Source organism: Cetorhinus maximus, chromosome 15 (assembly GCF_964194155.1).
Source record: "Cetorhinus maximus chromosome 15, sCetMax3.hap1.1, whole genome shotgun sequence".
NCBI classification, from domain to species: domain Eukaryota; kingdom Metazoa; phylum Chordata; class Chondrichthyes; order Lamniformes; family Cetorhinidae; genus Cetorhinus; species Cetorhinus maximus.
The window spans coordinates 54,731,833-54,747,016 of NC_135893.1; the positions used below are offsets into that span (position 1 = coordinate 54,731,833).

Consider the following 15,184-nt stretch of genomic DNA (forward strand, 5'->3'; position numbering starts at 1 on the left):
ACAGCTGAATACGATCCTATCTACCCTGACATTGATGACCATCAAATTCCTGGCAGGAGTCAGGAGCAGCAATTCTGACCAATGCCAGCCCACTCTCTGCCCCAAGTCATAATGTTTCCAAATAGTCAGTCTATCCCATCCAGGGAGGAAGTTATTCCAAGAGGATGGTGGATGTGCGGGAATCTATGAAACAGGATGTTTGCATTGCAAGGAAAGATAATCAGCCCATACACACCTCACTCTGTAACCACAGATACATGGAGCAGCTTCCCCACTAGCCACCCAGAGGTGAACCTACAGTTCTGGATCAGCGTCATTACAGGCCCCACTTCAATACAATCAAACTCAAGTGGTCTCAGTAATGAGCTTGATCCCCAGCACCAGTTTTAATTTCCAGGTGGGAGAGTTTAAATCCACCATTGTCTCTAATTTGGGCCTCCCTGCCTCTATTTCTGTCTGTCTCTGTGCCTATCTCTATTTTCTCCTCTGTCTCTATCTGTTTGTATATTTCACTCTCTCTGTCTCCGCCCCTTTCCCTAAGATAACTATGCCATACATTCTGTTAATGCTTCTCCACCTACAACTGCCTGGGGTTATAGTATGGGGCTGCCTGTACCCCTGGGGTTACAGTGTGGGGTTGCCTGTACCCCTGAAGTTACAGCATGTGACAGTCTGTACCCCTGGAGTTACAATGTGAGACTACCTGTAACCCTGGGATTACAGTGTAGGGCTGCCTGTACACCTGGGGTTACAGTGTGGGGCTCCTTGTACCCTTGGAGTTACAATGTGGGACTGCCCTTACCCCTAGAGTTACAGCATGTGACAGTCTGTAGCCTTTACAGTGTGAGTATTCCTGTACCCCTTGGGTTACAGTGTGGTACTGTCTGTGTGGTGGCAGTTACAGTGTAGGACTGCCTGTAATTGTGGGGACAGAGTGTGGGGCAGTCTGTACCCTTGGAATTACAGTATGAGACTGTCTGTACCACTGGAGTTACAATGTGAGACTACCTGTGCCATCAGAGTTACAGTGTGGCATTATCTTACCCCTGGGATTACAATGTGGCACTGCTTATATCCCTGGGGGTACCATGTGGGGCTGCCTGTAACTCTTGAATTACCTTCTGCATATAGCGGAGCATCTCATCCTGGTCTGTGATGTGTGTTGAGGAGGGGACACCGGTTTGGTGGATCAGGGTGTACAGCACATCCTCGTAAAGCAAAAGCAGCTATGGGAACAGAGACAACAAACAGCTGAAAGAGTATTGTACTGCTGCCAGTCCCATCATCAGTCACCTTGCCTCATCCTCATCTTCCCCTTATCCGCAGTCACCAAGCACCACCCCCTGACCCCTGCCCATAAACTCCTCCCCCCACCATCACCCCATAACTCCCAGTCACCAACTCCCCCCACCCTTGGCTCTCAAACCCCCCTCTCCCCACCCCGTGCACTCCAAGTTGTCCTTGAAGGCGAAGGTGGATGTTACCTCTCCGTATGACATCTTCAGCTTGTTCTTGTGCCCGACTGTTTGAGGAGAGAGGGTGTCACTGGCATCTCCCAGTGGCTGTGGCAAACAGAGAAAATAAAGAAGTTATATTTGACTTGGAATTCAAAAACAATGGCAGAGAACTGTGGTTTGGGCACTGACCACAGGGACTGACCACAGGCACCAACCATAAACAGAAAATACAGGCACCGACCACAGACAGAAAATACAGGCACCGACCACAGACAGAAAATACAGGCACCGACCACAGACAGAAAATACAGGCACCGACCACAGACAGAAAATACAGGCACCGACCACAGACAGAAAATACAGACACTGACCACAGACACTGACCACGGGCACTGACCATGGGCACTGACCACGGGCACTAATCATGGGCATTAACCATAGACACTGACCACAGGCACTAACCATGGGCACTGACCACAGGCACATACCACAGACACTGACCATGGGCACATACCACAGACACTGACCATGGGCACATACCACAGACAAAAACCACATACACTGACCATGGGCATTGACCACAAACAGTGACCATGGGCACTGACCACAGACAAAAACCACAGACACTGACCACGGGCACTGACCACAGACAATGACCATGTGGGTCTTACCCACTCAGGCCACCAATCTGACCGTCTCCCAGCATCACATACAGAAAAACCCTATCCCTGCCCCAGGCAGCATTGTATTCATGGAGCAGTCACTCTGGGGAATCTGAGCAGCAGGGGCACTGGGAGCTTAGGTCAGTGAATTCAGCCAGACAGCTGAATGTTTCCCTTGGCAGCCCTGGAGCTCTGTGGGGAGCAGCGACAGCATAGTACCTGCGTGTAGTCCAGACACTGTAAACTCTCCTGCTTCCGTTGAATGGCGGTCAGTTTTTCAAAAAAATCACCGTCACCTCCTTCATCAGTCCTGTCGCAGAGAGAAAATATCTTTTTTGAACCTGTTGAAGCTGGAAGGAGCTTCAGCAACACACGCAGCTAGACTGAGCATCAATACAACACCCCCCATACTGAATACTGAACACCCCAATATAGACACCCCCCCATACTAAATACAGACCCCCCCATTTAGACACAGACCCCACCCATACTGAATTCTGAAACCCCATATAGACAGAGCCCCCCCCACATTGAATACAGACCCCCCATATAAACAGACCCCCCCAATACTGAATACTGAACACCCCAATATAGACACCCCCCCATACTAAATACAGACCCCCCCATATAAACAGACCCCCCCATACTGAATACTGAACACCCCAATATAGACACCCCCCCATACTAAATACAGACTCCCCCCCATATAAACAGACCCCCCCCATACTGAATACTGAACACCCCAATATAGACACCCCCCCATACTAAATACAGACCCCCCATATAAACAGACCCCCCCATACTGAATACTGAACACCACAATATAGGCACCCCCCCCATACTAAATACAGACCCCCCATATAAACAGACCCCCCCAATACTGAATACAAACCCTACATATAGACACAGCTCCCCATAATAAATATTAAACACCCCCATATAGACACACCCTCATACTGACCACCCCATACTGAATACAGACCCCCATATAGACACAGCCCACCTGTGCTCAATATTGACCCCCCCCACATAGGCAGAGCCCCCCCCACATAGGCAGAGCCTCCCCATAATGAATATTGACCCCCCCCACATAGGCAGAGCCCCCCCCACATAGGCAGAGCCTCCCCATAATGAATATTGACCCCCCCCCACATAGGCAGAGCCCCCCCATAATGAATATTGACCCCCCCACATAGGCAGAGCCCCCCCCACATAGGCAGAGCCCCCCCCACATAGGCAGAGCCCCCCCCACATAGGCAGAGCACCCCCATAATGAATATTGACCCCCCCCCATAGGCAGAGTGCCCCCCTTATGAATACTGACCCCCCACATAGACACAGACCCCCTTCTGAATACTGACCCTCCATATAGACACAACCCCACATAGACACAGCCCCCATACTGAATACTGACACTCCCCATATAGACACAGCCCCTCCCTTCTGAATACTGACACCCCATATAGACACAACCCCACATAGACACAGCCCCCATACTGAATACTGACACTCCCCATATAGACACAGCCCCTCCCTTCTGAATACTGACACCCCATATAGGCACAGCCCCCTCTACTGAATACTGACCCTCCATATAGACACAACTCCATACAGGCACAGCCCCATACTGAATACTGACCCCCCCCATATAGGCACAGCCCCATACTGAATACTGACCCTCCCCATATAGACACAGCCCCTCCCTTCTGAATACTGACACCCCATATAGGCATAGCCCCCTCTACTGAATACTGACCCTCATATAGACACAGCCCCTCCCTTCTGAATACTGACACCCCATATAGACACAGCCCCTCCCTTCTGAATACTGACACCCCATATAGGCACAGCCCCCTCTACTGAATACTGACCCTCATATAGACACAGCCCCTCCCTTCTGAATACTGACCCCCCCCCATATAGGCACAGCCCCATACTGAATACTGACCCCCCATATAGGCACAGCCCCATACTGAATACTGACCCCCATATAGGCACAGCCCATACTGAATACTGACCCCCCATAAAAGCACAGCCCCCCATACTGAATACTGACCCCCCCCATATAGGCACAGCCCCATACTGAATACTGACCCCCCCATACAGACACAGCCCCCCATACTGAATACTGACCCCCATATAGACACAGCCCCCCATACTGAATACTGACCCCCATATAGACACAGCCCCCCATACTGAATACTGACCCCCATATAGACACAACCCCCATACTGAATACTGACCCCCCATATAGACATATCCCCATACTGAATACTGACACCCCCCCATATAAACACAGCCCCCCTACTGAATACTGACACCCCCATATAGACATACCCCCCATACTGAATATAGACCTCCCCCACCATATAGACACAGCCACCCCCATACTGAGTGCTGACCTCCCTCAGTATAGACCCAGCCCCCATACTGAATACTGACACCCTGCATATAGACACAACCCCTGCCCGAATAGTGACCCTTCCCCCCACCCCACCCCCCAATATGGAGACATAACAGTTTTACTGATGGTCTTTGGGATCATTTGGCAGACCATAACAGTCTGAAATTTTGGAATATGCTTTTATTAAATATCGCAAATGCTTTGATATACTTGGCTAGGTGGGCTGTGGTTGGGGAGTTGAGGGTTCGGGGAGGGGGTGTTTGGAGAGGGGTTGTTTGGGAAGTGGGGTTTAGGAAGAGGAGGTTTTAGGGAGAGGGGGGTTTTAGGAAGAGAGGGGTTTTAGGGAGAGGGGGTGTTTGGGGAGGGTTGGTCCACCAAGTAGGATTCTGGTTATGATTGGAAAATTTTCTATTGCCGTGGACCTTGAACTGTTGCTAGGAGACCATCACTTGCAGATCATCCTGACGGCCAGATTCATAGGATTCACAAGAGACAGTCATTCAAAATCAGACATGAGTTTTAAACAAATTCTAACAATAAAAGTCAGCAAAAACCTGCAGGAAGAAAATCAACTTAATTGTTCGCAGCTGCTGCTGGAGTGAGAGAAAGAGCAAACAAAGATGGGAAGGCAGAGAGTCAGAAACATTTATAAAGGAAGGAAGAAAGACAGACACGCAGCCAGGGGTTGGACAGGGGGAGAGAGAAGGTGCAGGGAAGTGAGGAGGAAAAAAGAAAGAGACAGGGACAGGAGCGAGGAATTAAGTTAAAAAGGGCAACCAGAGACAGAAAAAGAGAATGACACAGACAGGGCTTTTAGGTCAGTATGTGGGAGTGCGCCCAACCTGACTGGACGAGAAATTGTGCAAGATGGCGTCGAGTGAGCGTCCCAAATGCTCACGCAATATTTCGATCAGCGGGCACATGCAAAAGTTGGAAGTGTGCCTGCCGACAATCAAGAGGCTAATTAGAGTCATTAAAGTTGTAACTGCCTCTAATTTTTCGTGGCCTGTCCAACTTTATGGTTGGCGGACGTGCGAATCAGCCAGGTGGACTTTGCTTTTTTCATGAAACCTCATCCAAGGGCAGGATGAAGTTTCCGTTATTAAAGTTATTAAATTTAAAAAAATCTATGGACAGCATTTTTATCATGTATATGTTCAGGTGACTGATTGTGATGCTTGGACATTTTTTTCCTGATTTTACAAACTTTACTTAACTGTTTTCAAGGCTTCAGCTCCCTGAGGCAGCTCTCTGCCTTCAGGGAGCTTTCGCTCAGCGCTGGCCTGCGCCCCGTGCTTACGTCAGCGCCCGCCCTCCTCCCGCCCCCATCCCGGCAGCGCTGAGCATTTCAGCACACGCCTCACGCTGGCTGGCCGCTAATTGGCCAATCAGCGTGAAATCACAGTTGGGGGCCGATCATGGTGGGTGGTCTGCTCCCTGGCCAATCCCAGATCTGCCAATTGCGGCCAATAGGCCGACCTAAAAATTCTGCCCATAGAGACAGAGTGAAAGATGATATATTGGGACCTCCCAAGCAGAACCAACTCTGGGCTCTTCTCTGTACCATTCACACATCACCACCCATGCCTGCTGGTTTACACTGATTCCCGGTTAAACGTTTCATAGTTAAAATTCTTGTTATTTTCAAATCGCTCCATGGCTTCCACCCTTCCTAGTTCTGTAACCTTTTGCAGCCCCACAATCCTCTGAGATTTCTCTGTTCCTCCAATTTTGGCCTCTTCAGCGCCTCTGATTTTTATCCCTGCCTTCTGCTGCCTCAGCCCTCAGCTCTGAAACTCCATGCCCCCCAAACCTCTCCATCTCTCTTTCCTCCTTTAAGATGTTCATTAAAACCTAGCTCTTTGACTAAGCTTCTGGTTATCTGCCCTATGGCGTTGCTTGGTGTCAAACTTTGTTTTGTGAAACCCCTTAAAGGCTCTGTATAAATACAAGCTGCTGTTGAATTCTGTCCATTCTGCCTTGTCTGAACACTGTGTTGCCTGAGTGTTTTGAGTTATGTTTATTCACTTGATCAAATCATGTTTCTGATATTCCCACTACATCATTGTTCCTGACTATCACAACAGTCTCAGTTCCAGCATCCTATTTCAGCTTCCATTGTTTATGTATTTTGTACAATACCTCTCCTCCGGTCATGTCTCTGTTCCTGTTCACTGATTCTACTGCCTCTGTCTGGAAGTCTTGCCCACCATTGAATTGGTGATCACTCTCACCTTCTCCTTCATCCACCTGTTTCCAATGATTCAGCTTGCTGTCTTAGTGATCCCCTCGCAAGGCTCTTGGTCCGCTAAAATAAAAGCAAAATACTGCAGATGCTGGAGATCTGAAATAAAAACAAAAAAAGCACTGGAAACACTCAGGTCTGCCAGCGTCTGTGAAGAAGGAAACAGAGTTAACATGGAGTCCAATATGACTCCTCTTCAGAACCGAAGAAGAGTCATATTGGACCCGAAATGTTATCTCTGTTTCTTCCTCCGCAGGTGCTGTGAGTCCTGCTGAGTTTTTCCAGCATTTTGTGTTTTTATCTCTTGGTTCGGGTTTTGATGGAAAATGCCTCCACCATCCCGGTCCTCTTTATCTCAAGAGTGCCCCTCACTAAATTCTGTGGGTTGTGTTACAGATACTCAGCTTCCAGACACTCATTCTTTCCCTGAATTCTCGTTCCCCAAAGACTGGGGGTATCCACGGAATCTTGCAGTTCAGATGCAATCCTTATGTGCATAAATTTCGCAGCACCTGGTAACTGTTCCCAATGTCTGGTACTTTATCCGAGTGTACAGTACTTTTTCCTGGTTTCTATCCTTAATCCTGCTGGTTTCTAGATCTATCCCCATACCTGATCCCATTGGTTTCCAGCCCCATCCGTGATCCTGCTGGTATCCTATTCCATTCCTGATCCTGTTTGTTTCCTGTCCCATCCCTGACCTACTGATTTCCTATTTGTGGTAATCTGGGGTGTAATACACCTTTAAGAGAATGTGAGTAGATTGACCATGTGACTGTAAGATCCAATAGCTGTGTAGCGCGGGCTACCATGTTAACGTTAGTCTGGAGTTGGGTCTGGTTGGAGAAGCACACATCATGTTAGTGCTCTGTTGTTTGTGTAAATAAATAGTTTGTGCTTCATTTCATATTGGTCTGTGCGTCTGCAGTATATTGTAATCGACTTACCTGCTGACTGATAAGCGTGCAACCGATTTGCGAGCAAAGTGACCCCATAGTAAAACATAACAACTGGCGACGAGGCAAAACACGACCAGTTGACGACACCAAGGAAAGCCGCAAAAACTCAACTGAAGTGAATTAGCCGTGCCCTGCAGACCGATTGTAAGTACATTACAATTGTAGTTGTCGAAGTCATCGCCCTCCAGTATGCCACAATTTAGCCACACTGAACCATTTGATCAGACCACCGATGACTGGTCACATTGTGTTGAATGCCTCACATTTTTCTTTTTGGCCAACGACACATCGGGGTGGGGGGGGGAGAAGAGGCGGGCGATCCTCATATCGACATGTGGCAGTAAAACATACGGCCTAATTTGTAGTCTATTGGCACCCAACACCCCAGGTTTCAAGAGCTTTGATGAGTTGGTGAATCTAGTGAAAGGCCACTTCCATCCGAAGCCCTCGGTAACAATGCAAAGTTTTAAATTCAATTTGAGGTGTTGCGCCCCTGGAGAAACAGTCACTTGCTGTGTAGCAGCCTTAAAACAATTGACAGGGCTCTGTGAGTTCGGGACTTCGATTAATAACATGTTAAGAGACCGATTAGTGTGTGGGATTAACGAAGACGCCATTCAAAAAAGGTTGTCGTCAGAAATAAATTTGGATTTCAGCAAGGCGCTGGAGTTGGCGCTCGCAATGGAGAGCGCAGTCGGGGATTCAGAAGAAATCAAGAGAGCACAAAATGGCGCCGTTCTTCACGGTGGGAGGGAAACACCGGCTAGAAATGGCGCGGAAGTGCAGGGCTCCGTGGAAAGGCAGGAAACAGCCACCATTAACAGACCAGCAAAAAGCAATGGCTTAACGGATAAAAACCACATTCATAACAGCAGAATTGGAACCAGACAGCCTACAAAAGAATGACAATTTAAAAGAACCAAGGGCTTCTACTGCCATTGCAATGGGCACATTTTGCGATATTGTAAAGAAAAATTGAGGCAAAATTTTGAACAAAAAGGCTGAAGTTGTGAAATTTACATAATGGAGGAAACAGAAGAAACAGAGTCAGATATTTACTCATTACACAACTTAAAAATGGGTAAAACAGCCAATCTACATGACAGTAGAAGTCAATAGAAAATCCATTTGAATGAGGTGGATCAGGGGCATCCATAACAGTCATAGGGGAACAGATATTTAAGTATCTGAATGCAGGAGGCCGCTCACTAAAGCTGGAAAACTCAGATGCCAAACTAAAGACATATACTGGTGAAAACATACAAGTGAAAGGTATATGCAAGGTTCCAGTACAATATGGAAACCAGTCTGCTAACCAACCCTGATAGTGGTAGCAGGGGAGGGTCCATGTCTACTTGGTTGGAACTGGCTTAAGGAAATAAAATTAGAGTGGACTGAGATTTTTCAACTCAGAATGAAAGATCTGCAAGAATTATTACAGAAATATGCCCATGTTCAGGGAAGAGCTCGGGAAGGTTCAGGGACTGCAAACTAAAATCCATATGGATCCCAGATCAACCCCCAGACACTTGAAGGCGAGGTCAGTCCCCTATGCATTATGAGAAAAGGTGGATTTTGAATTAGACAGGCTGGAAAGGTTGGGTGTCTTATAACCATGAATGAATAAAAAATGCCTGTACAATTTTCCGAATGGCAGCACCCATAGTTCCAGTACTGAAGCCTGTCCAGAGCAGGTGAATATGCTGGAACTACAAGTTGACCGTCAACAAAGTGGCTGGACTTGACAGGGACCTTATACCAAAAATTGATGAATTGTACTCCAAGCTGGCAGGGGGAACCTCATATAAAACTCGACATGAGCCACGCTTACCAGCAAGTCGAGCTAGAAAAGGCCTCTTGGGATTTTGTGACTATCAACACACATAGGGTGTTATACCAGTATACCAGGTTACCCTTTGGAGTCTCATCGGCTTGTGCCATTTTCCAACGGACTATGGAAAATTAACGCCAAGGTCTACCCCATGTGGTGGTTTATCTCAATGGTGTCCTAGTTATAGGACTAGCTGTTGAAGAACATCTGGCTAACTTGGGAGAGGTATTGAAGCATTTCTCACAAGCCAGAGTACGCTTGAATAGGGAAAAAATGTATCTTCCAAGCAAAAGAAGTGATTTACCTGAGTCATAGGGTTGACTCGCAGGGCCTTCACCCAGTAGAAGACAAGGATTCGTGAGGAGCCAGCCCCGAAAAATGCCACAGAATTCAAGTCCTTCTTGGGAATGGTTAACTACTACGGTTGTTTTCTCCCAAATTTGTCAACAGTACTGGTTCCATTATATGGGTTACTCAAGAAAAACCACAGGTAAACTTGGCAAGCCCCACAACAACAGGCTTTTATAACAGTAAAGCAGTTACTATATTCAATCGGCCCTGTTGGTACATTTCAACCCAAAGAAACAATTGATTTTAACATGCGATGCATCTCCTTTGGGGGTATGGGCAGTACTCTCCTGCCAGCTGACAGATGGCTCCGAATGGCCCATTGGCTATGTTTCAAGAACACTCAGCGTGGCAGAACGAAGATACTCACAAATAGAGAAAGAAAGCTTTCGTATTTGGCATTAAGAAATTCCACCAAAACAACTATGGTCGCCACTTCACCATAGTATCCAACCACAAGCCACTACTAGGCTTGTTCGGGGGAGATGAGGCAATATCCCAATCACCTCAGCATGCATCCAAAGGTGGGCGCTGATTCTAGCTGCTTATCAATGTGCTTTTATCCATCGGCTGGGAAGCTAGATTGCCAATGCTGACGCGCTGAGCCGATTACCCCTAAAGGACAGCACTGTGAATATCCCCATCCCTCAAGAACTTGTTTTGTTGTTAAACTTTCTGGACTCATCACCAGTGAATGCCAAACAGATCAGAGAATAGACAGACCGCGATCCAGTTTTGTCTCACGTCAGGGAACAAGTCTTGCAGGGATGGTCTAACGAGCCAAAGTCAGACGCGATGAAGCCCTACTTTAACAGGAGATACGAGCTCACCTGCCAGGATAGCATCTTACTGTGGGGAGCGAGAGTCATTGTGCCTCCCAGAGGAAGACAACCATTATTGATAGAATTGCATAGTGCTCACCCTGGCATTTCCAAAATGGAAATGTTGGCGCACAGCTAGTTATGGTGGCCAGGGGCAGACACTGAAATCAAAAACATGGTCAATAGGTGCAGAAATTGCCTCCTTCTATTCTACTGCATCATTGGGAATGGCCAGGAAGGCCTCCATGTTTACTATGTGGGGACTTTTTTAGGCACAATGTTCCCTTTACTTATCGACTCACTCCAAATGGATGGATGTGTATGAGGTGCGATCACCCACACCTGCTGCCACCATAGACAGATTGCGTCAGTTTCACGACACAAGGTTTACTAGAAATAATAGTGTCTGACAATGGAATGGCATTCACTCGCGGGGAGTTCCAAAGATTTACAAATCTCAATGGCATAACACATGTCAAGACCCCACCATACCACCCTGCATCCAATGGGCTGGCCGAGAGTACAGTCCAGACCTTCAAGTCCGGAATGAAAAAACAAAAGGGATCTCCATAGCAACAAAGTTATCATTCCTGCTCAGCTACAGAACTATGCCACATATGCTCATAGGTATTGCGCCCGCAGAATTATTAATGAAGAGATGTCCCAGGACACGGTTAAGCCTCATAAGGTCAAATTTAGGGGGTGGGGTAGAGAGAAGTCAGGAGGCCCAGAAAAATGAACATGATTACTAAGGTCATGAAAGAAACTTCACTGTAGGAGAAGCTAATGGCTATCAGGTGAAGTCAGTGCAGTGACAGGGCCCCAGTCCTACCATATATCAGTTGAAGGTTGGATAATCAGGAGACATGTAGATCACCTCAGGAAACAGGAAACAGATTCACAAAAAAGGTGCTCCAACCATTCCTGTTGGAGTCTACGCCATAGGAAGAAGGAACTCTTCTTGCTTTGGAAGTACCTGCAGAACCCATTGACCCTTAGAGAGTGGAAGAGGCAAACTTACAGGTTCCTACTAGGGAGCCTAGTGGACAGATAACTCCTGAGAGGGAGGCCTCAGATAAACCATCGGAAGTTGTAGAACTATGACGGTCGACACGTTTGAAAAAGCCTCCAGAGAGACTGAATTTGTAAATAGTTCATTTTTGTAAATAGTTAATATATTGTAAAATGTACTTTCAAGTAAAGGGTGAGGGATGTGGTAATCTGGTGTGTAATAACCTTTAGGAGACTGTGAGCAGATTGACCATGTGACTGTAAGACCCAATAGCTGTGTAGCACGGGCTACAATGTTAATGTTAGTCTAGAGCAGGGTCCGGTTGGAGAAGCACACATGTTAGTGCTCTGTTGTTTGTGTAAATAAACAGTGTGTGCTTCATTTCATATTGGTCTGTGCGTCTGCAGTATATTGTAATCGACTCGCCTGCTGACAGATAAGTGTGCAACCACTGCACAAGCAAAGCGACCCCATAGTAAAACATAACACTATTCCATTCCTGATCCTGTGCAATTCTAGCCCCAATACATTACACTCCTCATTTCCTGCGCTGTCTCTAATCCTGTTCACTTCCAGGTTTACTCTCGAGAGCTGAGTTAGCCTAGATCATTCTACTGATCTGTAATAGCTCATTGACCACATCTTATTCAATGCATTTACCCCTGGTTCCAGACCTGCCTCTGTTTTAGGTCTAGTCAGCATGTAAAAAAGGGGAATTTAAAAACAGGAAGATTCACTCTGGGCGATGAGGAAAGAGAAACTGAAGGAAGTGTGAGGGCAGGTGGGAGGGATGAGTGCACAGTACTCACTTGAGCAACCAGAACACTGACCTTTCACCTCTGCGACTAAAATAGAAATTACTTGTTACAAGTTACAAGTATTTTAAGCTTGTTTAATTTGGGGGAAGGGGTGGAATTGAGATAGGTTTAGTATCAAACTTATTAGGAGAGATTCATACAGCCGAGCCTGTGTTATTTGAAGATGAAGACTGTTGTGATTCCTGGCTTTAAAATCCTCTGGTGTAGATGATTTTTTAATGTATATTTCCTCTTGGGGCACAATGTTTCCTGACCAAATAGCAATGAAACTCTGAGTGATTTCAGGCTGTGTTTACTTAACAGCAATTGCCACATTTATTGCCCATCTCTAGTTGTCCTGAGGAGTTGAAGGGTCAATTATTTTGTATGGGTCTGGAGTAACAGGTAGATCAGGCTGACCCTCTCCAGAGGGATAATAGTGAATCATGTCAGTGACTAAGCAGCTAGTTTATTTACAGGTGACAACAAATACCTCAACAACAATTTGCATTTACGTTAAAGAATCTTTAACATAGGAAAACATTCCCAGGTATTCACAGATGCAGGGACAAAATAATGTACAGGAGCCAATGCTTTAAAGTTTAGAAACTTCAAAAGAGCTGAGGGATTAAATCTCTCCAACCCCCAAACCCTGCCCCCACCCCCGTCACCACCCAGCTCGAACCCCAACAAAGAGCAGACTACAAAAGTTGTTCATGTTGTGCCGATCAATGCTTTCAAAATGGAGCTGGATAAATATGTTTGAAGAATGGAGTGGGAGGTCATCTGGAGAAACTGAGATTAGGAAACATTCAGCAGGATGTGGTGAGACGATTTTGTTTCCTCCCATCCTGGATGCCTGACCGGCAGATGGTTCCAGAATGCACTGCATAAGGTGCAGCTTAGATCTTAGAGCAGAAGATCTGCAATCTGCCCTCTGAGGGTTTTGCTGAGTTTTTGAAAAGAAACTTGCAGCCTTGGGCACTAACCCTCCTACCAATTTCTGCTCTTGGTTCTAAACCTGGCGGACACTAAAAGCACCAAGAGAAAAATAAGGTAGAGAATCCCTTTAGTCCCCTTCCACCTCACAAGCATAATCAGTGATGACTGTGGGCACAAATCTTCCACCATCCACAACCACCCTCCTACACTGGTCAGGCACCCGGGGCACTGTAAAGGGGGCACAGACCCAATGTCACAGAGCCCTGTGCCCTTTCTCTCTCCAGGATACAAGCCTCCCCATGCCCAGGTGTTGGAATATAGATTGCTGACCCACTTCTCCCAAATCCCCAAGGATTGGGATACAGACTGCTGACCCATTTCATTGGATTGGCTTTCCAGCACTCTGCCACTGGGACTCAGGAGTTGGTGCTCAGGAGGCCAAGTAGTTACTAGTTGCTGAGGATGGAGATGGGTCTTTCTCTGATTAACCCTCTTGGTGCTGGAAGTCTTTACGTCTCTTTGATAATGAGATGGAAAAACTTGTGTTTGACAAGAATCAGAGGAGTCACTCTGAGTGACCAGCATCAATCTCGGAGAGTTTCTCAATTCCCATGATTAATTAACAAAAAGTTATCAGTTAGGATTAGATTTTGTGGACGGCATAATCTAAGGTCACCTTATATATATATTTTTTACATCTGAAGAAAAGTAAATTGCTCAAAGGAGCTTTGAGCTGTGGGAAAAGCTGTGATAATTGGGTTATTGATTCCCCCTTACCTGGGCTCACCGGCAGTGGCTTGGGCTTCTTCTGCAGAGGTCCCGGGACGAGTTGTCATTCTGCGGTGTGACTGGTGGCTCTGGAGCTGCTGCATTAAGATTACACACCACCTCAATGGTGAAAAGACTCAATAAGCAGGAGGAAGTGATGCAAACCTGAAATTAAAAATAGTTAAGAAATTAGAATTGGTTGAGTGCCATTGGCACTGCACCAAGAACTTAGCAAGCTCCCCAGCTGTGGCCCAGCCACTCTGTAGCTCTGGTGGCATCACAGGCCAGGTTAGTAAGCTGGCGGCACTTGTGGCATCCAACTTCACAATGCTTTGAAAGTTCAGTGTGTCCACTCCAAAGCAAACAAGACTTGTGGGTTCTGAGGCTCGAAAGTCAAGAGTGGAGGACTCCAACTCTCAGAATGCCTTCTTTCACACCCTTTACTCACCTTGATAAGTGCAATCTGCTGGAACCACAAGCACATACGGATCATATTATTGGAGCTTTCAAGGTGTTGTTCCTCTTTTCATTAAAAAAAATGTGAATTATATTTGGATTAACTTCTCCAATCCAACCACTGCAATGGTACACTGAAACTCCCCTAATGTACAGTATACAAATACACAGAACCTCTCCTAGTGTACACCACACGAATATGCAGAACCTCTCCTAGTGTACACTATTCAAGTACACAGGATCCCTCCTGGTGTATACTACATAGGTACGCAGAACCTCTCTTAGTGTACACTGCACGGGTACACAGAACCTTTCCTGGTGTACAGTATATGAGTACACAGAACCTCTCCTGGTGTACACTACACGGGTACACAGAACCTCTCCTAGTGTACATTACATGGGTACACAAAACCTTTTCTGGTGTACACTACATTGGTATACAATACTTCTTCCGCTGTACGCTATACTGGTAGACAGAACCT

At 46.7% G+C, this 15,184-nt stretch overlaps 1 protein-coding gene across 1 annotated transcript in view; it reads right to left on the reverse strand.

Annotated features, from left to right (window-relative positions):
- baiap3 (BAI1 associated protein 3) overlaps positions 1-14,355 on the reverse strand; it is a 72,078-nt gene extending 57,723 nt beyond the window's left edge. Inside the window, exons 1-4 of the mRNA XM_078558426.1 lie at positions 14,256-14,355; positions 2,339-2,429; positions 1,485-1,562; positions 1,119-1,226 (exon numbers count right to left, since the gene is read on the reverse strand). Of these exons, the coding sequence (XP_078414552.1) occupies positions 1,119-1,226; positions 1,485-1,562; positions 2,339-2,429; positions 14,256-14,350 (372 nt within the window). The 5' untranslated portion in view covers positions 14,351-14,355. The remainder of the gene's footprint in view (positions 1-1,118; positions 1,227-1,484; positions 1,563-2,338; positions 2,430-14,255) is intronic.
- Between the last annotated feature and the right edge of the window lie 829 nt (positions 14,356-15,184).